This window comes from Kwoniella dendrophila, chromosome 10 (assembly GCF_036810415.1).
Source record: "Kwoniella dendrophila CBS 6074 chromosome 10, complete sequence".
Lineage (NCBI taxonomy): Eukaryota > Fungi > Basidiomycota > Tremellomycetes > Tremellales > Cryptococcaceae > Kwoniella > Kwoniella dendrophila.
Window position 1 is genome coordinate 1,173,379 of NC_089485.1, and position 25,328 is coordinate 1,198,706.

A 25,328-nucleotide genomic window follows, 5' to 3' on the forward strand; every position below is an offset into this window, starting at 1 on the left:
CACAGTTCATACATGTATGGCAGCTGGGAACGCAAAGACATGCTGTAACTTGATGAAAACATGCGTGTACCCGGAACATAATTATACAATGAAACGGACAAAAAGCAGAGCCGAAACATCCCTTCAGAATGTTATTGGGTCTCGAAATTTTTGATTTATATCTGACTTCTAATTATATTGGTCTCATCTTTGCTGCATCGTTGGTAATTGCTTGATATATGCCCTCTTATCCTTTTTTGTTCTGAGAGCGATAGACAAAGCAAAAGAAACGACCTGTGGACTTTGAAACTGCGCTATCTGATTTTCAGTCAACCCTGTTTACCGCACTACCTCTCTCTTTTACCCTAAATTTTCTCCACTCCCACAACGTTAACGGAAATTCGAGAATCACAGCAGAAAAACTTGGTTACATCATATCGAATCATACCATATCGCGGGTTATCATCCTCATTTATTCCAATTTTCTTTCCAAACTACTTCAATTCTCACTTCAAACATCTTCTCTACAATACACCTGTTTCTTGGTGAAATAAACGACCTCAACACGATAGAAAAACGATTCAACGACATATTCACCTATTTTCGAGGTGATTTCCGCTCTTACACGCGCCCCAACGCTCTTTATTTTCACGAAATAGCTAAAGAAAATTTCAACTAGTACTCCTACCAGTCTCTTAATCATTATAATACTTAAGCAGTACTGCAAATAATCCTTCTCATCTGGTCAGAATAGACAGTCATCACTTGTCAATATGGCAGAAGTAGGAGATGCTGCTCAATCCTTGGTAGCAACATGGAATTCAACTTTATCCTCAGTCTCGGTCAAAGCTGTTGGTTCGCAAATAGCCTTGATGGCAGGTATTTCGTTAGCTACGATCTTAGCCTTCAGTTTTTTCAGACCAAGGCAGAAGAAGGTTTACGCTCCAAAGGTCAGTAGTATAATCTAAATCAGAAGCAAAAAGAGAACATTTTTCCATTTCAAGACAGCAGTTAAGCGGATGAAAGAGGTTTCATGAGAAAGGAATATGCGGTAAAGATTTAGTTGTGCTATATACTAATCGTCTAAATTGTAAACTACTTTTATAGGTCAAATATCAAATCCCTGAACCCATAAGATCAGAAGATGATCCTGATGAAGCTCCTCCACCACCTATTTCAAATGGGTTCTTTGCTTGGTTCAGTCCTGTCATCAAACTGAAAGAAGAACAGATGATCAAGAACATTGGTAAGTAGCGGTTACCATGCATCTTGTACCAGCAGTAGATCTGACAAGCTACCTCTTTTTAGGTCTCGATGCGACAACCTTCTTGAGATTCTTACGAATGCTTAGATGGATTTTTACATGTATTAGTATTCTTGGAGCAGTTCTTTTGGTGGTCAACATCATTTATAATCTCAAATATGTTGATAGTCACAATAGAAACGCATTAAGTTTGTTGACCATTCAGAATGTTAGAGGTGCTTGGATGTGGCCTGCTTTGGGTGTTTCATATCTGATAAGTGAGTTTTCGATTTCTTCGTTTTTTTGGCGAGACAGGGGGACAAGGGGATTAAGTGCTGATTATCTGTGAACAAACAGATGCGATTGTAATGTTCTTCGGTAAGCTGAACACTCCCCTTCTTGGCGTAGTGAAGTATAGTATGGAGCTGACCTCGTCACAGTATGGAGGAATTGGCATGCTATGGTGAGCAGAATAGCTAATCATCTTAAAAAAAGGGTTAACTTTCTAACAACGCATCTTTAGATTCAATTGCGTTCGAAATGGTTCAGATCCCCTGCTTATCAACATAAAATCTACTCCAGAACTCTAATGGTGAGCTTGTCCCCACTTCAATATGAATACATGAAATACTTAATTCATCGATTATTCAGGTCACCCAAATACGGAAAGACTACCGAAGTGACGAGGGTTTAGTAGCTTTGATGGGTCTGCTCAAGGTTGATGGTATCAAAATTGGTAAGTCTGTTCCTTTTATTACTCATCATTGACGATAGTGTAGCTAATTGATGAAATCCATTCACAGGTCCCGAACTCGATTGCACCACCATAGGTAGACGTTTAGAGGATTTCCCTGAGATGGTAGAAGATCATAATAAAGCTGTAGCTGAGCTAGAAGAGCATTTAGTGAAATACTTAAAAGGTGATACAATGGGAACTAAGAGGCCTACGATCAGGAAAGGGGGATTCCTGGGCCTATTCGGAGGAGTAAAGAAAGTGAGTTATGCTTGATTGCTCACAGGCCGGGTGACAACTAATGTAGGCGAGCAGGATGCAATCGATTATCATGCCAAAGAAATCAAATTCCTTCGAGAGAGAATAGATGTTAAACGTGATGCGATCAACTCATTGTTGAGGAAAGAGAGAAATGCCAGAAAGAAGGGAAATAAGAATGCGAGTAGAGTAGAGGGTGAAAACTACGGTAAGTGCATATAATGTATCGCGGTGGTAAAACCACAGCTGACTCAGATCCTCTATTAGGGTTTGTTACCTTCAAGACCATAGCTGAGGCTCATCGTATCGCTCGTGCTCATCAAGGTAAATTGAAAGAACTTCATGGTGCTCGATTACACCTTGCTCCTCCTGCTCAGGACATTGTCTGGGAGAATATATCCAAAGATTCTGGAGAAATTGGATCTAGAAGTTTATTCGGTTTCATCTTTATCGGTATCATCTGTTTCTTCTATACTGTTCCGGTAAGTAAAGTTTGATCAGCAGGACTTTTTTCAAGACCAGTAAGTCTTATATCTGTTATTATAGCTACTTGTGGTCTCCTTACTTGCCAATTTGAGTGCCTTGACATTATATGTCAATTTCCTCAACACATGGAAGAATGCTGGATCATGGGGTAATTGGACCGTAAGTCCGAAACAAACACGCCCAAATTAAATTTCATTACTGTTCTTACGAAAATGATATTATTCTGTAGTTCTCGTTGGTTTCAGGTATTTTACCTTCAGTTATCTCAGCAGGTTTTGGTTATGCCTTGCCTTTTATTATGCGTCGGATTAGCAAATACCAAGGTAAGCCAAGTCTGCGTAGGCCTAAGCACGTAGACTGATTTTTTTGTATAGGTGCACCAACACGATCTCGACTCGACCGAGCTGTTACCGCTCGATACTTCTTCTTCATGATTATCTGTAACTTGGTGATCTATTCCCTCCTCAGTGTAGTGTACACTGCTGTGGCCACTGTCGTTACGCAAATCGGTAGACATCAAAATTGGAAAACCATTTTCAAGGGTTTTGAGGATATTCCTGACCGTATTCAAGGTACTTACGTTCAGCAGTCAACCTGTGAGTGGTATCATTCTCAAAAGAGCTAAGTCGTTGAGGTAGTATACTGACGAGCGTGCCGTAGATTGGCTTACTTGGCTACCCTTGCGAGGATTCCTGGTCATTTTCGAATTGATACAGTTGATTAAACTTGCCTTGGTATCCTTGAAGAAGGTTATGTTCTCCTACACGCCCAGAAGTATCAGAGACATGACTAAGCCTGGCTACTTCGAATATGCTATAAGTGAGTAATATGACATCGTCCATATCGTTCGGCACTGATTTTACCTTACTAGTCATCTGTAACTTGTTATTTGTCTGCGCCGTTGGCATGATCTACGCCCCACTTGCCCCATTAGTAGCTATAGGTGCAACATGCGTATTCTGGTTTTCATCTGTCGTCGTAAGTTGCTCAATTACGTTCAATAGCTTTGACTGACAGCTTGTCCCTTAGTACAAATACCAATTACTTTACGTCTATATCTCGCGAGCCGAAAGTGGTGGTAGAATGTGGAATGTTTATGTGAACCGTCTATTAGCATGTGTTGTTCTCATGCAACTGTTAATGGTACTCAGTAAGTCCATCGCGATTCTGTATGAATCAAGCCGCAGCTGAACTGCTTTCCCACAGCGACTGGTCTTATTCGATCCCGATGGCTGGACTGTATCGCGGCCGTGCCACCACTTATCATTATCCTTGGATTCAAAATTTACATATCGCGTACACTTGAAAGCAGATTCCGATACTATGAACCTACGCAGCAAGAACTGGAACAGGAGCGAATCAATGCGATCAACGAAAAAAGGACTAAACATTCCGAAATGGAGAAAAGATTCCTTCACCCTGCTTTGCAACATGACAAACTGTTCACTGTCATGGTTCACAAGAAACAGGAGGCACTTGCCAGAGAAGTTCTCAGTGCTTACCCATGGTTTGCCGGAAAACATCAGCATGACGGAGTGGAAATCAAAGCTGTTCGAGAAGTGAGTTGGCATCTGCATGCGATTTCTTGTTCGATTTCGCTAACTGAATGACCCCTTTAGGAAAATCTCGAATACGATCCGGCGAGGGACGGACCTGTGGATGTTGCTCATCAAGCGGATTGGGATGCTCGATCGATCGCTTCGACAGAGATGCTTGGTGGATTCGGAAATGGAAAGAGCGAATTATCCTCTGTCGCACCTTCGCCTGCTATTGGTACAGACGGCTACAACGAATACCCTCTACCCAACATGGATAACAGAAACGGCAATTATCAATTAGACAACCCTTCGTCAGATTATTTATTAGCTCAGCAAGGTAATATCCGTTCTGAAGACTTTAGACAAAATGCACCACCAAAAAGACAGAATAGTCGACCATATCCACTGAGCCATACCAGAGGTAATTTGTCTGAAACTGATATAGTTGCAAGTTCACCTCTACTAGAACATCAACAACAATCATCTGTTTACGATGTTCCACCATATTCATCATCTCCACCATCCAGTCATAACAATGTTCCTTACCCACCGAGTGCGTATACTCAACCTCCGTTAGGATATACACCACCAACAATGAGAAGAACAGCTTCAGCACAATCTGGTAACAGTGAAAGTGAGAATGATATTGTAGGACAATATCAAACTAGATGGGATCAAGGCAATGGCAATAATATAGAAAGAGGTTATTCACCTGTACAATTACAATCACAGGATAGCGGAAACAATAGACCTTTACCACAAAGGTCATATAGTAATCAAAGTGAAGATCAAGGTCGAGGTTACGATAATAATGGAGATGCTTATGCTGCTGGTTGGCAGAATCATGGTTCAAGGAATCAAGGTGGTCACGGATGGTAGACGGTAGAGACAAGAATAGGGCAATGGTCAGCTCAAGGACAGGTCCATGCTGCATTCATTTCCGAAAATATACATACATATTTAGCCATAGCATGCCAACCTACATTCATACGTTATATTATGCAACGAAATCGGATGGAGAAAATAAAGAGCTGCCATGCATGGATAATAAGCACAAGCATTCTTAAAGGATGTCTATCATGCTGCTATTTCGAGCGCACACTGATAATGTCCTAATTGGGCTCCAGAATCGCGAACTAGATTATGCATGAAGATGTCTAAACACAACTATATACCTATATTATACTTTATCACTACTGCTTACATTGCCCTTCAAATCCAATATACGATGGCTTTGGATGACTGAAGGAAAATGACACGTTATAAATTTACGCAATTTGCTTTATGGGTTTGGGTTTATATATAAGGAATATATGCGTGTGTTTATTGTCTATTATTGATGATGTGATGGAGATGATACGAGATACAGAATACAATTTTTTTCCCTTAGAACAAAATACTGATGAATTTTTGATATTTAGTTTCAACTTTGAATCGTTCATTATCAATAGCTTCAAGTTCATCGAGTTCTCTTCTACCAGAAAAGAAATCGATTTCTTCAAGAGGAACAACTTTAGTTTTCTTGACGACTTTCCATCCGATCCAACATATGGCGAAAAGGAGAAGAGCTATTTCGAGTTTGATCAATTAGAAAAGAGGTCATCGTCGTAAAATTATAGCTGAGATTACTCACAAACATAGGCAGTAAAGAAAGAGGATACATCCCATCTACCTTTGAGGAAGACAGGGAAACCGTTGAACTGAGTTTAGAGAGGCAACTATCAATATTTGAATAACCGCATTCGCAACGAGAGATGATTGACTTACAAGCATGACAAGTGTAAGGAAAATGAACCCATACCAGGATAACCAAGGTTGAAGAGGTGCAAGGTATGGGAAACCTTCTCTAGATAAACCTTGTCTCTTGAGACCGTAGTAGAATCGAAGGTATGAAAGGAGGATACCCCTGAAAACGGATCGAGTCAGCTTACTAGCCAAAAGCAGATATGACACTGTACTCACCACCAAGTGATTACACCAGTAACAGCAGAGATATTATAAAGCCAGTTGAAAGCAGTGACGGCAGCGTCACCACCTGTGTTAAGGTAGGCTAGGAAACCGAACAAAGCGGTGACAACTACACACCAAATTGGTAAACCTTGTTTTGTACATCTTCTGAATACTTTAGGTACTTGTCTTTCTAAAGCTAAAGCGTAGAATGTTCTTGAAGCGGCATATAAATCTGAATTACCAGCGGACCAAGCGGCGACTAAAATGACAGCATTGACAATTGATGGTAAAGCTTTGATACCAGCGTTGTTGATGGCAATGACGAATGGTGAGGCAGCAGCGTTACCAGATCCATTAAGAAGATTAGGTTCGGTGTAAGGTACTAAAACCGAAATGATGAAAATACCAAAAACGTAGAAAGCAACTAATCGGAAGAAAACTCTTTTGATAGCTCTTGGTACAGTTTTTCTTGGATTTTCAGCTTCACCAAGTGTAGTTGCGATAACTTCTGTACCTAAGAAAGAGAATGCAGCTTGAATGAAAACGTTCCAGAATGCTAAGAACTGTCCCCATCTTCCTCCAATAACACCATCACCTTCACCTAAGGGGAATTGAGCGAATGCTCCAGGGTTTCTCCAATATCTAAAACCGATAGCATCATGATTTGGTCCACCACCACACATTAAGATGATACCAAGTAAAATAAGGCCAACAATAGTAACAACTTTGATAGCTGAGAACCAGAATTCAGTTTCACCGTATGCTCTGGCACCTAAAAAGTTGATGGCGAAAATCAAAACTAAACAAACGGTGATATATACTGCAGCGTTGGTGTGAGTGTCCCAATAGGAAATAACGATAGCAGCGGCCACGACTTCGACGGGAATTGTGATGGCGTAAGAATACCAATAATTGAGACCGGTAGCGAAACCAAGAGCAGGGTCAACGAATCGAGCGGCATCTGCGATTTTGCACAGTCAGCATCGTAGCATTGGTATTCAATGTCAAGAGCTTACAGTGAGTAAAGGCACCTGCAACGGGGAATAATGAAGCCATTTCACCAAGTGCTACCATCATGGAATACCTGGTTGAAGTATTAGCTACTGTATTAGCTACTGAACCCCAGCCATTTATACTGGTAAAATACCACTTACACAATGGACGACATAAAGATATAACCTAACCATAAACCTACTGGACCACCCGTTGAAAGAGCTGAACCAGAACCGACAAAGAAACCTATATAATCCGTTACGGTCAGCCTAATCCAGTCAAATACCGACTATGTGCTTACCAGTACCAATAGCACCACCAAGGGCAATCATAGCCATATGACGCTGTTTGAGCGTACGGTGCATGGTTCCATGATCCATGTTGGCCGCTACGGTCATTGAGGGAATTAGCTTTCAAGCAATGAGTATGATTGAAACCGATTTGATTCACCTGGTCCATCCACTTTTTGGTTCTCTCCACTGTAACCAGCTTTTTCACCTCTATCGCCATTGATGTCTGTCACGAAAGCTTCTGGGTGAGATTCCACTTTCTTCGGTATTGAGTGGAGTTCGTATTCCACGGAAGGATCCGTTATATCTGATGATTCTTTGCCTGACATCTTGCTTGTGAGATTGTATCAATCAGATCCAGAGGAAGAAAGGATGTTGATATTATGAAATCGTAAATCTATGTCGCGAAATGTTTATATGATATGGTAATTTGAGAACGATAGATAAAAACAAAATGTTGATCAGAATGGGATTGCCAGATATGCTTATAGATAAAGGTTCCACAATAATTTCTACACCGAAAAGAAGAAGTGCAATATTTGTTTCGGTCTAAATCGGTATTTTCTCTTTTTCTTCTGCTCTTTGCAGGATGTTGTCATCTCTATCTACAGTATAGAGAGAGCAGCCTTTTTACGAATTGATTGGAGTACTATTGAAGAAAAAGAATGGGTCGCGTGGTGCGATTTTATATATGGAAAAAATATAAAAATGTTTAATTTTTTAAGCGAGGTTGATAGAATTTTCAATTGGTTAAAAGTCTTAAATTTCAACTGTTTCCCTACTTTTGTTCGCTTTCTTATCACCTGATCATTTGCCATTTTATGCAATCGATAGACTGACTGATGTAAGATCTTACCGCTGTAACCGGTCGTAATTCCCAAACAAGAGGAAACTACAAATTATGTGATATGCAAAATGAGGAGGGACAACAGCAGCTCAACGGACGGATCTTACAACGAAACATCTCCGGTTTGCGGTAGGCTATATCAAATAATCAAGTATGTCAACACTAGTCTAGTGTGCTTTACGAGACAGGCGGATCGTTTAAAGATGAGTACCTGATGTATGTACTCCATATGCTTTCGGATGCAATATCATCGAATCAGCCAGCTGTGGAAGAGTAGAAATCGAAAGAGATAACAGATAAAATCATCGGGATGAAGGGCATGGCTCCACCTGACCTTCCTGTAAAACATTACATGGCTTTCTGCTCCATAAGGATCCTCAGAGATAACGAGGTGTTATCATCCAATCAAATGATCTGTGATCGATAGCATAGCATACGTCTTATCAAAGTGAGAAATGACATCTTCACAGGGAGGAGCCAGGAGAGAAAATTTCAGTTTCCCGAGTTCCAGGAATAGACATGACAAGTGAAATCCCATGCGCTTTCTGATAAAAATGCCGCTTTTTTTGGTGTCACCCGGGTGATCCCCTTGATGGTGAGTTTTAGTTTTCCATAATTTATGCCGGATTCTCCCTTAACCAGATGTTCTGTTTTTCTATGGGTTAAGATTATCTCCTACAAACTCCAAATGCCGCTTAATTCGGAAATTTATTTTCACTGATGATAGGTGATGTCATCCTGCTCTCGTGGCCATCGCATATGGTTCAGAAAATGCGGCGAGCACCGAATTTCCGATATCATGGATGGGAAGATCACTTGAACTTGTTGCGAGAAACGTCTTTCATCCTTGTTTCAAACGCATTCTTTAGCATCTGACATGTTGATTTTAGATCACATTTGATGATTGAAAGATTCATTTATTTTAGGCAGTGCCGTCGGTATTGCCGTCCAAGCTAAAGAGACAGCTCTAATCAAGCTTATTCCCCTATCAGATTATGCGGAAATAATGAAATACCCCTTTGATCCGCTCAAGTGAATCATCGAAATCCTCAAATGCGCTTGCGCTTAAAATGATCTTCGCTGTTAACTGTCATTTTCTCACCATTCTAGCGAACTCAGCCGGTCCGAATCCAATGCCCCTCTGGTCCTCCATTTTCAACAATGATCGAATAACTGGGGTTAGTCTTATCTCAAGGTGGCTGCATTGGAAGTTAGGGGCTCAGTTTCTTGATTACCGAATCCTTCAGAAATGGCAGAATAAAGCTCAGTTTGACGAATCTTCTCCAGGTTGCCAATCCGACAGTAAATGTGTCAGGTTCTGGTTCAGGAAGGAATACAGTATGATTGTCAATTTGCTTTTGGAAATCGGATATACCGGATTTCGTCACATCAGAACTTACAATATGCTTGGCATAGCTTTTTGGTAGCCCATGTTCATGGCTTTCTAGAAAACGCAAAATGACCATGGCTTAACTATACACTCGATATGATGACAATCATTTCTGAATTCCTATCGGATATATCTTTTATCACCAAAATTAAAACATAAACCTGATCAGTTACATACGGAAATGCTGGCCCTACTTGTTTTATCGATCAACTCGATGTTCTACAGTACTTCAAGTCGTCAGGAGGAGATGCTTTTGACCCAGCTCAGAACGAAAAGCATCGGTTTCCGGCATTTCCAACTCAACTCTTCGTCTCATCTATGATCGTGCTGATATTAGCAAATATCAGAAACCAGTTAATCGGTGTGGACTGTGTTGTTTTTCCTCTCCTCGCTAATCGCGTCTGACTACATGAATTCGACATCTTGTCATTTGAATTCGAAGTCAACAGAAACCGCGCCATTGCAGGTACGACTTGGTCTGAGCATTACTTCAACATAGATCACCCTTTCAATGACACTGCAGGGCTTGTTATCATCTTCTGTAACGAAGCTCATTCTCGGAGAGATTGCACCGGGTTGTGTATCACGCCAACATAGAGAGAAATCCATAAGACCTTTCCAATCTGCCTATGTGGACGCGCCGTCATTGCAACGCCTCACATAGCAAAATCTGAAGGACTAAGATGCTGATGAGGTTATATGTTCCCATTTACGATGCTTCGATCCCTTTCTTTTTTTGCTTGGGGATCTACTTCGTGGGTGATCCCTTTTTGGGTAAGCCTTTTTATTTCGGGCGAGCAATGAAGGCAGTTATCTATCTATACCATATCTGCATTTTCATGCTCCGTATCTATCCTCAGCCTGAGCTCGATTGTACAGCAAACCTTCGAATCTCCAGTCTAAATCTCGATGTTTCATCTTTATTCAACAAGGAGCAGCACTTTTAGAAGTTCATTTTCTAGCTTGTAGATTTCGATATTCCCCCAAAGCGGTATTTTCAATACCATACGAGTATAGGAGTGAAAGTGGAGGTTGGCGTAAGCTTATCAAGCTGTTTATAACATGTTGATAAATCCTTTTTTGTATTTCCTCCACCACTGAATTTAAATGCCACGTTTTATAGTCGGACATGACCGCTTTTGGTTGAAATGACTTCATATAGTGGAGGAGCTGATGTAAGATATTTAAATAAGATTAAGATAATAAACATTCCTGTCAAGCAATTCAAGCAATTTCAACGTTTTCAATGAAGAAAACAAGTTAAGATAATCACTTTCGAATAAGGTATAAATACTTGATCGAAAATGAGGACGGATCCCAAGATGTTTTTCTTCCTCATCAATACAAACGAAATCAACAAGTATACTTTCAATAAACAAACAAACAATCAAATAATTAATCAAATTTTTGGATAATTTACCTGTTTTTTTCACTCAATTTGCAAAGTACGATTTAATTCTACAAATAATGCCAGCTACACCTCTCCCAGCTCCAAGAAGAATTTTGACAACAACCGATTCAAAAGGTGAAATTGTTTTATTGGATGATACAACACCTTTTGAAAATGATAAAGAAGATTTAAAAGCTTTTGTAGGTTATGTTCAACCTGAATTAATTGGTAAACCTGAAAAAGCTGTAGAATGGTCAAAATATAAACCAAATAAAATTTCTCATGATGATCAAACTTCTTTAAGATGGGTTGATGTTCCACCTAATTATATTGGTGCTCAACATTTCACAAATACTTTTGGTAAGTCTTTCTCAAGGTTTAATCACACTTCCGCTTCTCTCGATTTCTCCTTTGTCGCTAATATCCTCTTCCCTTCACACAGACTACTTAGTTATAACTCATGGTGAACTCGAACTTGAATTACCAGATGGTAGAACCAAAACAGTCAAAGTCGGAGATACAGTTATTCAAGCTGCCAACATCCACGCATGGAACAATAAGACCGATCAATGGGCTAGTAAGTTGAAAGTTTTTTCTTATTGAAATCCCCCTGAGAGTCAATACACTGATCCTGTATCATTGTTCAATCTAGGATTCGTCGGTGTCGTAGTACCTTCTGAAGGCTCAAAAGTAGATGGTAAAACACTTGATCAAGCTCCAATCAATGGTTACCACGCTCAATTCTAGATTACGTGTTTTCAGTTTAGGAAGCTCTACTCTAGGTGACTGTACAACGGAAAGGAATAATCATTGATTATATATATATTATATAACATTCGCCGATTTCATGTAGGCTGTCATCAAGGGAAAAATGCATTTGTATGTTTGTATGTTAACCCTTTTTGTTACGTGAAAAGAACACCAAGATGCCAAAAAAGTGAAAAACATGAAGCAGAAAAATCGAAAACCCCTTTAAAAAATTCAAAATATGATATAGATAAATCCCTTATACAATATTCACTAACGAAAGAAGTGATTGATCGATTCTATATATCTATATGTCTATGCAATAGCACGTTCTGTTTTCCAGTTTGCAAAAGCTTTTTCTTTACTTTTATAGATATTTAGATAGGACTATAGCTATAACTGTTATTAAAATGAGTAAAGTTGAGAAACCCAATGTACCATAAGCGCATTTTCTCGCATATCTGACCTCGGTCTGATGATGAACAATGATATCAGTTAAGTGCTTGGCTGGAAGGAAGCACCATTCTAGCTAGTAAACTCACCTTTCTTAGTATAACAATCATTTCTTCTAATTTTTGTGCTTTTTCAGGATCACTTTCTTCTTCGATTGGTTTTAACGGAATCCATAATCTGAATCAATCAACAAAAACCAATGTTAGTCTCGATCAATAATAGGGTTTATTGAAATCCGCTATAAATACTTACATGAACATTCCAATAATCCATAATAAAGGACATAACCAACCCCATCTCCATAATGCTCTAGCTAAAGTTTTAGGTTCAGTTTGAGTTTCTTCTGCGTAACATGGTAAATCATCTGATGTTGAGAATGTTGAATCAGATAGATCTTGATTAGATTCATCGATCGACTCCTGTGGTGTATGATGATGGTCGTAAGATGGAGGCTGTGTAGAAGTGAATGATGATTCTCTAATTTGATATGTTGTAGCTGCTTCAATAGGTAAATCAACAGGTAGTATATATCTTGGAGGTTCATTATCGGGTGTAACAGATACAGGAGTAGATGTCAAAGGACTTTGGTATAACCCATTTATTGAAGTTGGTAAAGAATCTAATTCTAAAGATAAATCTGAAGGTGTAGTAGGTACAGGTTTTCTTTTTATCGAACATGTGGATTTCCTGTTATCCAATTTTTTATGTGTCGCTGTAGGGGTTTCAGGTGTTTGTGGTGCTGATGAGGATGAGGATGAAGAAGGTGTTGAAAATGGGGAAGTCGGTACCGGTGGAACAATTTCATCGGTATCAACGGATAATGGTATGGAAGATATTGATTCTAATGTTAATCTTCTTTCTGATTTTGTAGGTCTAGTAGGTTTAGGTGTTGATGGTGATGACATTCTGGTGTTATCTTATCTTTATCTAAGAGAACAATAAGTTTTTTTTTTTTTTGGTTAATTATGAGTTTCAAGTTTGATGTTATCGTTGTACAGTAGTATTTGATTCTCGTTATTGTTTGTTTGATTATGAGAAGAAGAAAGGAAGATACCAGTTTTTTCAAAGGGTATATATATATTATATATAACTTGGATGAGTACCCTTCACATCTCGATCCAATCAGTATATACATTTCCTTGTCCTTTCAAACTTCAGTCAGCAATCATAATTTAGTAGACTTGATATATCACCATTACCATATCTAGTCAAGATACGCTTGATCAGTGATTGAAAGGTGAAGTGAGAAAATAATAGTAAGTTATTACAAAGTGTATCAAAGGAACGCTTCGACCCTTCCGTCTGATGATTGCTTGATGAATTCTCCGATGGCAGAGGTAGATAGGCATGACGATAGTAATCTCAGTAAGGATAACCCACGCACACTGGCATGTTTACATACACACATACAGACAGGCCCTATCCTCGGATAAGGGTCATCGTATACTTTGTACTTTGTAAAACAGTAACCTCGTCTGCGTTACTATACGAGTACTATTCCTACGAGTAAGATTCCCGCACTCTCACTTCATCGCTCAATCGGTCCAGGAACGCTTCCTTCCAATCATCGCACTGATCTCCTCCACACTTGTCCTCATCAAATTCACCTTCGCTCGCTGATCATCGTTTCAGAGATCCGGATCTGGTAAATATTCTTTACATCTCATTCCTTTGAGAAACTAACGAGCAAAGCTTGAAGAGTACTACTGATACATGAGAATTCTTAGCTGACTATTTGCTACATTTGGTTATATCGTATTAAATATCTCACGCCAACCAACCCCTTGAAACTTCACCTTTTCATCAAGCAATTAACCTCCACTTTCGCGTACGCGTAAAACATTACCTCTTTTTCTTCATTACCCTCATCATTCACCCTATTTTCCTCTCACCGTAACAGTATACACCTAAATCAAGAACCTAAATCCTTTTTGCATTTGTTTTGCATCTCTAACAGTCGTACTTTCCAACTTGGCAGCTTGTTCTAATGTATCACCATGTTCACCAAATGCTCTTTCACCTTCTGCTAATTTACGATTAGCTGAAACTAAGATTTGTCGGAACCATATATTGAGCTATAATATAACCAAAATGATTTAGTCGTTTGTCTAGTTGACAGAAAGATATAAAGAATTATTCACAATTATTGTAGTTACAAACATAGCTAGAACAACACCATAGGATTTCAGATAAGTTCTATATAACGATAAGAGTGTTGTTAGGTGTGACTGTATATAATCGTATGAGGCGAGTCGTGTAACTTACGGTCCATATTTTGCTGGCCAGACGTACTGTCACATGGTAATTCTGCAATCAGCTACTATCCTCACCTTTATTTATCGTTTCATCACGCAAAGTTACTCACACTACCCGCGATGTTACCTGTTTGCGAAAGGGCATTCTTCGTGACATAGCGTTATATCAGCCCAAACATTCTTTCAACGTTTCGTATTTGGAGATGCTAAACGATTATGTAACTCACCATAAATGCAAGTGCGACAGCTCTTTTAGCCGGAGGACGAGGGAAAGAACTACTCATCCAAGTATACATCTATGTTTCTCACATTTAATCAGGGACTATCAGACAGGACCGACAACACTTGGTTCGCACTTACGATTATATACCCAGCGTAAGAACCAGCTTGGAAGAAAAGAGCTACATATCGTGCCGCTTTATTGGAAGGTTTCGTAGCTATCGGTGTAAGTGGTGATATGGTCAATGCAAGTTCTTTTGAGAGACCTGTCGTATTTACGTCTGCTTACCCATTGAAATAATGAATCCCATAATACCCATCAATAAAGGCCAAGTGGAATGCCAGAATTTCTCTTGGGTGCGATCTGAATGCCAAGAATTCAAAATTGCTAGAAGGCAAGAGAACTAAAAGTTTTATAGATTTGTTCAGTAAGCACGACTCCTCGTACTGTATCTTCTGTAAATGCGAGCAAACTTACAACCCAAGGTGGTGCAGCCAATAGCAAGGTCTCTGTGGTGCCATATCCCAGCGTCTTGGTCTATTCGAAACGATCAGCAGATTAGAATCTGTTAAGATACAGATGAATTGGAAATTTCGTACCAAGGTTGGGAAATAGCTGTTAACGAGTCACGATGTAGATCAGCGTAATGTATCACAGTACATATCCCTTTCAAGCTTACATATTGAAGGATAATCCAGTAACACAAGCGGTCAAACTTAACATTAAGATGTATATCTTCCAGTCCTGATCGCATTTCGACAAATATTAGCGACACACATAGACTGTATTAATGTTGAAAGCACTTGATAATCAAATGACATTATAAGACGAATATCGCTCACACTTAAAGCCATTACTAGACCACTATGCCATTTTTCTTCAGATGAATCTTGATCTAATTCACCAACATCTTCCAACATTCTTAATTGAGCAACTTTGATTTCCTCCTCTGTAAAACCTCGTTTAGTATTATGTGGAAAATCAGGTAACATTGGTATTGCCACCAAAGCGAAAAACATTGTTAATGCACCTTCGACTAAATTTCAAGCATAAGATAAACATTAGTGGTTCGAAACCGCAGACAAGGCGAGATGCTATCTCAGTGTACTTACTATAGAATAACCATCTCCAAGCTGCGTGACCTAATTTACCGTCCATATTTGCCAATACACCTGCAGCGATCAAAGATCCAAAAGCATTTGAAATCAAGTTTCCACAATAGAGTATTGTATATCTCAAAGAGAGTTCATCCTTCTTGTACCATTTACTATCACAGTTTGTTAATCAGTATGAAAATCCCTCAAATGGTTCTTACGATTTGGGGAAAAAGAGAAATGTAAACTCACCTCAAAATGAATAAAGCTCCTGGGAGGAAAGCAGCTTCGACTATACTGTATATGATAAATGAACGGGATATCAGTAACCTATCAACCGGGTATTCCTATTACGGTGATGGCTAAAACTTGCCCCAAGAAAAATCGTGTGAGTAGAGCACCATGGAAATTCGTGGTTATACCAGTTAGAACACTGATCATTCCCCACTGCATATTACAGAAATCAGCAGACCATTCTTAGCTCTCAAATAGTCTTAAAGGAATCAACTTACAACTAACATCGCCGCGGGGAGATATAACGAGGGTCTTCCGATACGGTTCTACATCGACCAGGGGAATCAGTATATGGTTCTTCGCAAGCACGCAAGCTACCAAGGGGACAAGTGATACATACCAATAGCATATTTGACGGAACTTTGATGTATTGTATCGAGAATGTCAGTCCATTTTTGACCTAATCCGACAGATTATAGGGACGTAAAAAGAGATAACCTACCTTGAAACAAGATGTATCCTACCTATAAGCATTGAATGTCAGCGATTAACGATACTCTGGTTATCGGAAAATTCGAGCTCACATATAGGATAGACAAGAGAGTTTGAAACTCAGTATCAGACAGATTGAGATCTGCTTCAAACCCCTAAGTTATATTAATGATATCAAAAGTATCGCATCAGTATAGAACTATTATGAAAATAAATTGAAGCCTCACCTTCAGTCTAGCTGCAGCTGCATTGTTTCGATCGATGTAATTTCTATTGGGATTGAACGGGGCATAGTAGTAATCAGTTATTGCACCCAATTTATGTCTTATCTTCGCAATTTGCGAAGTACAGCTTCTGGTCTTGTATCTACACTTACAGAACTGGAAGCAAATAGAACGTATATCAGCTCCATCAAAATCCTAGCTGTATTGCTGCAGTCCAAACTCACTATAAATAACCACCAAAATACTAAACCTAGCATCCAATTTCAGTTTCAATTTCTTTTCAATCCTAATTCTCCTCTCTTGTCCTAATGATAAACTTTCTTCATAACCTGCTTTAGTAGCGAAGTTTTTATTATTTTGATTTTGATTTCCATTTTGATCATATGAATTTCTAGGTGAATTGGGTGAAGTTATATCAATATGTTCATGAAATTTTGAATCTCTAGGTTTAAATTCTGGTCTTGTGGCTGTGTTTGTTATTGTTGTGGGTGAAGATGATGTATCTTCACTAAATCTTGAAGATGGTTTTTCCATCTTGGTGTATATTGATTTTTGTATATGTATATACGATAATTGATTATCTTATAAGAGTGTAATTGTATTCACTGTACAATTATGGAGATAAATTATGAAGACACTCAAGTAATACCAAAAATCAATTTCAGTTTCAAGAAGATCAGACCCAGATATTATTGATCGTATTATATGTAGGTAAGTTACCAGTAGTTAAAGGCCAGGGGAAGGAGAAATCGAACGGATTTTATCTACTTTTCGTGTACTTCTCAAGTCCCATTTATTCTTCGACCTCTATGACGTCCTATGTCCAACGCGCTAGATGATATCCCATTCCAAAATATTTTATGCTGAGTTTATGCTTTAGACTAGAATTAAATGGTCCAGTGGATCCCAATAAGAAGGGTCTATTATATTATTATATTATCAGCTGTTCAATTGAAACTTTAGACTTTAAGCGTAATAAGACAGAACCCCCCACAATTGCCCTCATATCTCCACATTACATTTTACCATAAAAAATAGGTAAAACTTTAGGCATCTTTTCTAATCCGCAGCTTGTCATAGAATAGTAGTCATAAGACTATAGACCTCGGCATGGGATGCCAAAATGCCAAGTATATTCGTAAAAGTATCGTTGATAGAAATAGAAATTATTAACATATTATACTTGTACTCCAACTCTTTCTTGAGGTAGATCATGTGTCTCAAGAATGACTTTACGTCATTTGATTGACTTTTAGTTCGAGGTGGAGATCTCCACCCACATTTTGAATATTCTGAGATTCCGTTAATTCCGGATTAAGCAATATACGTGATCTGATACGATCGATTGGTTTCAACCAAGTTATAACTAACCATAAAAGTGGTACAAGTGTTCCTGAGTGAGCCAAATAGAACAACAAGAACAACATATGAATGACAAGCTGGTTACATATCAACAATAGTTCCAACTCAACTGACGAACACTTCCTGACCCGCTTATCCCACTCGAATAACAACACATCGTAACAAGCCAATAATATAATCAACACCAGTTCTCAATCATGGTCAAAGATTCTGATTTAATAGGTAAAAGAGCACCTTCATTGGAACTACCAAGTATACCTAATGGTGATTTGTATAGACTACCTATCGGTGAGAAGGTGAGTATTCTTGTCCAACTTGATATCAGAGTCTATCGAAGATGATGTAACTTTACTGATTTAGTCTGAACCCGTTGATATAGCCAATAGCTTTGTTCTTTGTGAGTTCATCAAATCACATTGACAAAGACTGAATTACAGTATTATTGGCGAGGGTTTCTCACTTATTTGTGATATCTTACTTTTCTTCTTGAACATTAGTTTCCAGCTGCGAATACACCTGGATGTACCAGAGAAGCATGTTCATTTCGTGATGCTCAAGTTGAAAATATAACATTTAAGAGAAATCCCAATTTAGTTGTAGTTGGTATCTCAGGAGGTGAGTTAATCTATTATTATTAATCATTAATATATCCAATGAATTACTTAATAATAATTCATTCATATATTTATAATATAATAGATGCAACAACAAAACAATCATCATTTGCAGATCAATATAAATTACCTTATCCAATTTTATCTGATATCACCAATGAAGCTAGAAAATTATATGGTGTCGGTAAAGCTTTTTTAGGTTTAACTCCAGGTAGAGAAACTTTCTTCATTGATGATAAAGGTATAATTAAAGGTGTATGTGATAAATCAATTGATGTAAAGTGAGTTTAGAAAAAAAATACATTGAATAAGGAAGATCAAGCTTGCGAGTAGCTAATGTCCACCGTTTTCCTCTGTTCCGATTGTTTCCTTTTAATAGTGGTCATATCAAGTTTGTCGAAAAGCATTTATTGGAATTAGAGAAAGAAAATAAATAGGAAAATTTGTCTCACTAGATTCTCTTAAATATTCTTGAGCAAGCCCCCGATTAGATTGCCTGAAACGTACTGTTTTTCACCATTTTACTCATACCTTAATCCGTCACACAGCATCATTTATGCTTAGAAATCTAGATTCTAGACGTATGGAATTGCGATCCAATCGTATAATCATTTCCACGTATTTATCCGAGTTATTATACCCATGCATGTAAATATAGAATTATGCAAAAAATTGTATTTAGTGAATTTTTGAATTGTGAATTCATCTATTGGTTATATACCATCTACTATTTGACCACCAGCTTGAGTCCTTATTTCTTCTTCAGATTTTAAACTTTCACCTTCTGTTGTCGGTCGATTTAGTTTATTACCCTTCAATATTTCCCTAACTTCATCTTGCGATAATGTTTCATATTCTACTAATGCAGTTGCAAGCTAAGTAGAAAAAGCAATAGAGACACATTAGCAAGGAGGACCGCTATTGAAATGTCAATACTTACTTTGTGTAGTTCATCCTCACGAGTCTTCAACAAATGCCTTGCTCTATCCATACTTGTATCCAGGAAGCTACAGAATGAAATTGTTAGTTGATTCTGACGTTTGTGCCTGTTGTCAACTCACCTTCTAATTTCAGATTCTATTTCATCTTTCTTTTTACCAGATAGATAGACACTTTCTTCATCGCCATGAGCGACTAAACCAACTTTATCACTAAACCCGTAGCTCTACGAGTGATAGTTGTAATATTAGCTAGATTCGGGATTGCTCATCCGGGTTTCCTTGACAACAGAATAGCAATACTCACTCGGATCATTCTAGCGGCAACGTCTGTAGCTCTTTGTAAATCACTTGAACATCCTGATGTAACATCGTCATGACCGAATACCATTTCTTCAGCTGCTCTACCACCTAGTGCGACATCTATCATGGCGTTGTATTCTTTACGTGTGTATGAGTCTGATTGTGGATCGGAAAAATAGTCAGCTATCCGAAGATGGAGTGCTCCATAATCAACTAGCTTACCTTTATCCTGTTCAGGCAATTGAAAAGTGATACCTAACGCTTGACCACGAGGCATGATAGTGCTATTCAGTATACCAAAATTAGCGCACCGAAACTACAAGGTTTTTGATCCCAGCGAAACTCACACTTTATGTAAAGGCATAGCACCAGGAGTATGTAAAGCAACTAAAGCATGTCCACCTTCATGATAAGCAGTAGCACGTTTGGATTCTTCAGTAACAAAATGTGATCTTCTTTCAGCACCCATGAGGATTCGGTCTAGTCGTGACGAGTGATGTATATTAGCTTATGTTCGAATGCTTCGCAGATGAGGAAGCTAACCTTTTGCCCATTCAAAATGTTTCAAACCGACTTGTCTTGCACCTTCTCTGGAAGCTTTGACAGCAGCTTGATTGACTAAATTCTGTAGATCCGCACCACTCATACCGGGACAACCTCTAGCAATGATTGAAGGATCTACATCGACATCAAAGGCAACTTCCCCCATGTGATGCTTAAGGATTTCAATTCGACCTCTAACATCAGGAAGGCCAACAGTAACTGTTACAAAGCATGCAAGAGTCAGTTAATCTGTGTTGATTACTTTCTCAAAAGCAAAGCAAGCAAGCAAAAACTCACCGTGTCTATCGAATCTACCAGGTCTAGTGAGAGCTTTATCCAAAGATTCAGGGAAGTTGGTAGCGGCAATAATGATTACACCTTCAGATTGTTCGAAACCATCTAATTCAACCAGAAGCTGATTCAAGGTTTGTTTCATGTAATGCTGAGGGAAGAACAATAATGTAAGCTTTCCTCTGTCTGAAATAAGCGAAAAGATAAGCTTACTTGGTCTTTTGCGCTTCTTTTTGAACCAATAGCATCCAATTCATCGATAAAAACAATAGCAGGAGCCTTCTTTCTAGCAGCAGCAAAGAGTTCTCTGACACGTTTGGCTATTCACACAAAAATAAAGACAGGTGATGAGCTTCTGTAAGGATATCAGAATAGAAATTACAAAGATGACTTACCACCAACACCGACAAACATTTCATCAAAACTACTACCAGAGGCAAATAAGAAAGGAACTTCTGCTTCACCAGCAACAGCTCTAGCTAACATGGTTTTACCTGTACCTGGTGGACCAGTAAGTAGAACACCTTTTGGTAATTTACCACCTAAATTTGAGAATTTCTCTGGATTTTTAAGGAATTCGACAATTTCTTCGAGTTCCTGATAATTCCATCGAATTAGCACAAATGATTTGAGAGATGTGAGTTGGATTGACCATCAATTCTTCAATACAATGGAGATAAGGAAAGGAAAGGTTCAACTCACAGATTTGGCTTCTTCAACACCATGTACATCACTAAATTTAACTACTTTACCTTCTTCAGGTTCAAATTCAGCTGGACCTGGACCTGCTTTCAGTAAACCAGTATTTTCCATTATCATTGACATTACAGTTAAAATTATAAAACCCCATAATAAGAAACCACCTAACCATCTTAATGCTTTCCATGCGTTAGCTTGTGGTGTAGGTGGTGCCATTTGTACATATAATGGATTTAATGCTGATCCAGATTGTTGTCCATTTAAACTTGCACCTGATCCTAAACCTGAATTAGATGAATTTGATGAAGATGGAGAAGATGAAGATAAGAATGAAGATAATGGTGAAGATTTAGCCGTTGTTGAAGGTTGTTGATCTGGTGGAGTTGAAGTCGAGGATGAATTTGATAAATGTGATAAAACCGATGATGACCCTGTAGATGTAGATGTAGATGTAGATGGAGATGGAGTTGGAGAAGAAATATTGTTGATTGGCGTTATAACTGAGGAAGAAGAGGAAGAACTCTGTTGAATCTTTTGAAGTAATTCATCTCTTTTTCTAACCATTAAAGAAGCTTCTTGTAATCTACCAATTTTTGCTAAACTATTTAAAAAAATTAACCAACTTTGTTCATCTTTTAATAAAACTTGACTACCGATTTTTCCATCTTGTTGAGAAGGTGATAAAGCCATAGCTTCATAATAAGCAACTAAACCTAAAAATTCACCACCAGATTCTAATTCTTTTAATAAATTTAATTGTATAATTAAATCTTCAGGTTTATTTTGTGCTTGACTTTCTAATTCTGCTATTTTATTTTGAAATGGTGTTAATGCTATATCAGAATCTATTATTGGTCCACCACCACCACCACCACTTGATGATGTCGATGCTTTTCTTTTTTGCTGATATTTGCTAGTGGTAGTGCTAGAAAGACTAGGAATGGTGGACGAGGATGAAGAGGAGGAGAATCTGAATATTCCATTTCGGATTGATGAATTGGTAAGTGATCGAATGGATGAAGGATGTTTACCATGAGTCTGCACAAAAAGAGAGAAAGTGAGCTTTAACATCTTGTTTTGATGTAAGTGTTTCAGCTCACTATCATGGATGATCTAGCTGACGCTAGTCCAGATAACCGACCACATTTCGGACCGACAACTAAAAAGTCCAAAGGACTGACTTGTCTAAATGCCATCTTCCTGGCTGACTACGATAGAAAGGTAGAGTCAGTCTTTGGTAGTCAAAAATCCTGTGAGATATCGCTTGCCTCTAGCTGCCTCTGGCAGTATATATAAGACTTGTGCTTGAGTTATAAGGATAAGAAAAGGAAAGCAAGAGATGAAATAGATCGATCGAATTCAATGAAACCTATAAAACCGAATGGCAACCGGCATACTCGTACAAAAAGAACATTGACGAAGCGGAACATAACGATGAACGAATTCAACGGAATCAAATTTGGTACGGTGGCAACGGTCCGTGCGTAGGTGGCAAGAAATACAGTGAACAACTCGGAAGATTTGAAAGATAGCTCAATTATAGGTCAACATTCCTATGCATAATGATGATTTACAATGCGGCAACAATATATACATTCTACAAGTCTATGCTATGCTAAATGAATCTCTAGGAGGTGACCAGTAAATTGTCCATCAAACAGCGATTCCCTTTCAATCTATCGGCCATATTGATATAACCCATTCCTATTCCCATAACCACCATTCGTAATAGGAAAGGTATTTCCATACGTCCCCTGTCCATGTATACCTGTATATCCAGACTGACTCAATCCAGCTTGCATCTGTGCCATTTGTGGCGTAGGGTTGTATTGTGCTGCGCCGCCCCAAGCAGGATTATAGGTATGACCCATTTGATTGTTCCACATTTGTTGAGACCACCACATAGCATATGCCATTGTCCCTGGAGGAGCAGGTGGTCCGTTCCCATTAAAACCGTTTCTCGCTGTATATCTAGGATGATTAGGATTTAGGAAAGAATTCGGATTTTCACGTAAAAAGGCTTCTTTGTCTTTTTGAGATAATCTTGAAAACGCCAACGCCTGATGTGACATAAGAAATGATCTGAATAAGGTTTTCATCTGAATTGGAGGACAAGATCAGGAGAAACGATGATCAAGCTTACCTCTCTTTCCATTATTCTCTTCTTTTTAATGAACCACATAACAGCTATTATAATTGCTATACCGAGTATGGCACCCACAATACCTAAACCAATAGCCAGTTTCTCCCCTTTAGAAGCATGATGTTTGTCTATAGGCAAATCACTTGGAGTATGAGTGGAAACATCAGCGAATACTGTATATGCGGATGAAGGGGACACTGGTCCAGGAGTATATGTAGGTGCTTGACCTATCGAAAAGGTTTGTGTGGCGAAAAAGGATTCTTGTTGTAGTAGAGGGAATGTGCATTGATTGTTTGAAGTCTAGTGAAGGTTAGAGAGGGTTAGCATTCTCTTCTGTTCTCTATCATTGGGAAGCATTAGTGATATATCCGAAAAGCATGTTAACAGGATATAAAGATCTAATAGCTAAACCAAGATAGATCTATATCTTACTCACCACGTTCACCTGCATGTACGTCTGATTTATCACAAACATATACCAACCATGTTCCGGAAACATAAAAGGCCAAGATGGAGCGTAATTATCGGCAGTAGCACTGTGAGAATATGCAAGTTAGCTATGTTATCTGTATGTATCTACTTTAGCAACAGCTCACCCGCATAAACCATCACTTCCCACTGGAACAGCTTGAACCGAAGTAGGATCATCTGTACCTACACTGGGGAAAACAGCTACCTACAGTAAGTGCGATTTTAGTAAGCTTGTGCAGTTTCATGTCCCGTGGTTCAGTATTCTTCAGCTCACTGTATAGTTGGGAAAGACCAATAAAGGTTGAACAACTCTTATCCATCCTCCAGCCGTAGGTGCAGGTCTAGGGACAGGATCAACAAATCCAAAACTATAATTCAAGCCTGTTTGCGTTGGATGATCTTAAAGTCAGTTCTTTTTACCTTCACTCTTGCAAGTGGTCAACAATTCTAATGCTGACCTGTATATAAATGAGACCAAGGATTAGGCATAATTAAACCCATCTTATCAGCTAAAGGTATAGGTGTAGTAGCCGGAGTAAGTTTATATGTTTTTGTTACTGTTTCAGTTGGTTGTTCATCTTCGTAAATTGTCGTAATCGGTGTTATAGTCACTGTAATAGTTTCTACATCTTCAATTGCTGCTTCTGTTGTAGTAGGTTGTTGATCTTGTGTAGACTGTGAATCATCTTGCCGGCGGTACATACCATTCTTGCTGTATTGTTGTGGTGGTGAGGGTGTACGTAGAACTTCATTCAACGTTGTTTTCGTTATTGTTGGTGTTGATATTATGACAGGTAAGAGAATCACTAGTGGTATTATCGTTGTTATCGGTATAGACATTGATTTTAACCTCATTTTCGAGTGTGTGAAATGGCGATAAAGGTGAGAAAGATGATATAGAAGGAGTATTAGTGATAAAAGGATTGAAGAATTCAACACCTGCGAATGTAGATTAATCAGTGTATCAATCAACCAACTTTGTCAAATTGACCCTAAGCAAAGGTGATCAACCTCCACTCTATCTTTCGGGCGAAGTTTACGTAAAGCTGAATTCAGGAACAAACGCAAAGGAATGAGGAACGTAAACGGTGTAGTAAAGTGTATAGGAATGACGCAATGTCCCTTAGCATAGGTAAACAACAAATCAC

The 25,328-nt window shown here is 38.6% G+C and overlaps 8 protein-coding genes across 8 annotated transcripts; 3 read left to right on the plus strand and 5 right to left on the minus strand.

Annotated features, from left to right (window-relative positions):
• Positions 1–752: 752 nt before the first annotated feature.
• L201_007395 (uncharacterized protein) lies at positions 753–5,116 on the plus strand (the record flags this gene model as incomplete). Its single annotated transcript, XM_066223102.1, has 18 exons — positions 753–929; positions 1,087–1,225; positions 1,288–1,500; positions 1,580–1,600; positions 1,663–1,685; positions 1,746–1,814; positions 1,874–1,958; positions 2,026–2,216; positions 2,271–2,421; positions 2,481–2,695; positions 2,760–2,858; positions 2,929–3,022; positions 3,074–3,295; positions 3,360–3,518; positions 3,571–3,677; positions 3,729–3,849; positions 3,906–4,258; positions 4,319–5,116. The coding sequence occupies 18 exons, from the start codon at positions 753–755 to the stop codon at positions 5,114–5,116; spliced, it is 3,237 nt and encodes a 1,078-aa protein (XP_066079199.1).
• A 507-nt stretch (positions 5,117–5,623) lies between these two features.
• L201_007396 (uncharacterized protein) lies at positions 5,624–7,799 on the minus strand (the record flags this gene model as incomplete). The annotated part of the gene is made up of 8 exons (XM_066223103.1): positions 5,624–5,805; positions 5,871–5,937; positions 6,005–6,143; positions 6,200–7,148; positions 7,204–7,271; positions 7,342–7,426; positions 7,482–7,568; positions 7,631–7,799. The coding sequence occupies 8 exons, from the start codon at positions 7,797–7,799 to the stop codon at positions 5,624–5,626; spliced, it is 1,746 nt and encodes a 581-aa protein (XP_066079200.1).
• Positions 7,800–11,174: 3,375 nt separating this feature from the next.
• L201_007397 (uncharacterized protein) lies at positions 11,175–11,844 on the plus strand (the record flags this gene model as incomplete). The annotated part of the gene is made up of 3 exons (XM_066223104.1): positions 11,175–11,457; positions 11,540–11,674; positions 11,750–11,844. 3 exons carry the CDS (start codon positions 11,175–11,177, stop codon positions 11,842–11,844), a joined length of 513 nt encoding a protein of 170 aa, XP_066079201.1.
• A 367-nt stretch (positions 11,845–12,211) lies between these two features.
• On the minus strand, positions 12,212–13,202 carry L201_007398 (uncharacterized protein; the record flags this gene model as incomplete). The annotated part of the gene is made up of 3 exons (XM_066223105.1): positions 12,212–12,316; positions 12,387–12,474; positions 12,550–13,202. 3 exons carry the CDS (start codon positions 13,200–13,202, stop codon positions 12,212–12,214), a joined length of 846 nt encoding a protein of 281 aa, XP_066079202.1.
• Positions 13,203–14,204: 1,002 nt separating this feature from the next.
• Positions 14,205–17,350, minus strand: L201_007399 (uncharacterized protein; the record flags this gene model as incomplete). The annotated part of the gene is made up of 20 exons (XM_066223106.1): positions 14,205–14,372; positions 14,439–14,493; positions 14,563–14,588; positions 14,663–14,698; positions 14,780–14,848; positions 14,913–14,989; positions 15,061–15,175; positions 15,250–15,309; positions 15,372–15,387; positions 15,452–15,516; positions 15,615–15,808; positions 15,885–16,039; positions 16,119–16,163; positions 16,240–16,313; positions 16,379–16,426; positions 16,501–16,520; positions 16,603–16,624; positions 16,685–16,747; positions 16,820–16,921; positions 17,051–17,350. 20 exons carry the CDS (start codon positions 17,348–17,350, stop codon positions 14,205–14,207), a joined length of 1,710 nt encoding a protein of 569 aa, XP_066079203.1.
• Positions 17,351–18,375: 1,025 nt separating this feature from the next.
• L201_007400 (uncharacterized protein) lies at positions 18,376–19,229 on the plus strand (the record flags this gene model as incomplete). Its single annotated transcript, XM_066223107.1, has 5 exons — positions 18,376–18,474; positions 18,558–18,575; positions 18,676–18,793; positions 18,878–19,073; positions 19,172–19,229. The coding sequence occupies 5 exons, from the start codon at positions 18,376–18,378 to the stop codon at positions 19,227–19,229; spliced, it is 489 nt and encodes a 162-aa protein (XP_066079204.1).
• A 276-nt stretch (positions 19,230–19,505) lies between these two features.
• On the minus strand, positions 19,506–22,762 carry L201_007401 (uncharacterized protein; the record flags this gene model as incomplete). The annotated part of the gene is made up of 12 exons (XM_066223108.1): positions 19,506–19,667; positions 19,733–19,799; positions 19,854–19,957; positions 20,038–20,189; positions 20,256–20,317; positions 20,381–20,513; positions 20,577–20,795; positions 20,874–21,018; positions 21,081–21,187; positions 21,263–21,464; positions 21,570–22,604; positions 22,667–22,762. 12 exons carry the CDS (start codon positions 22,760–22,762, stop codon positions 19,506–19,508), a joined length of 2,484 nt encoding a protein of 827 aa, XP_066079205.1.
• Positions 22,763–23,242: 480 nt separating this feature from the next.
• On the minus strand, positions 23,243–25,035 carry L201_007402 (uncharacterized protein; the record flags this gene model as incomplete). Its single annotated transcript, XM_066223109.1, has 6 exons — positions 23,243–23,626; positions 23,710–24,009; positions 24,146–24,245; positions 24,306–24,385; positions 24,455–24,561; positions 24,639–25,035. The coding sequence occupies 6 exons, from the start codon at positions 25,033–25,035 to the stop codon at positions 23,243–23,245; spliced, it is 1,368 nt and encodes a 455-aa protein (XP_066079206.1).
• Between the last annotated feature and the right edge of the window lie 293 nt (positions 25,036–25,328).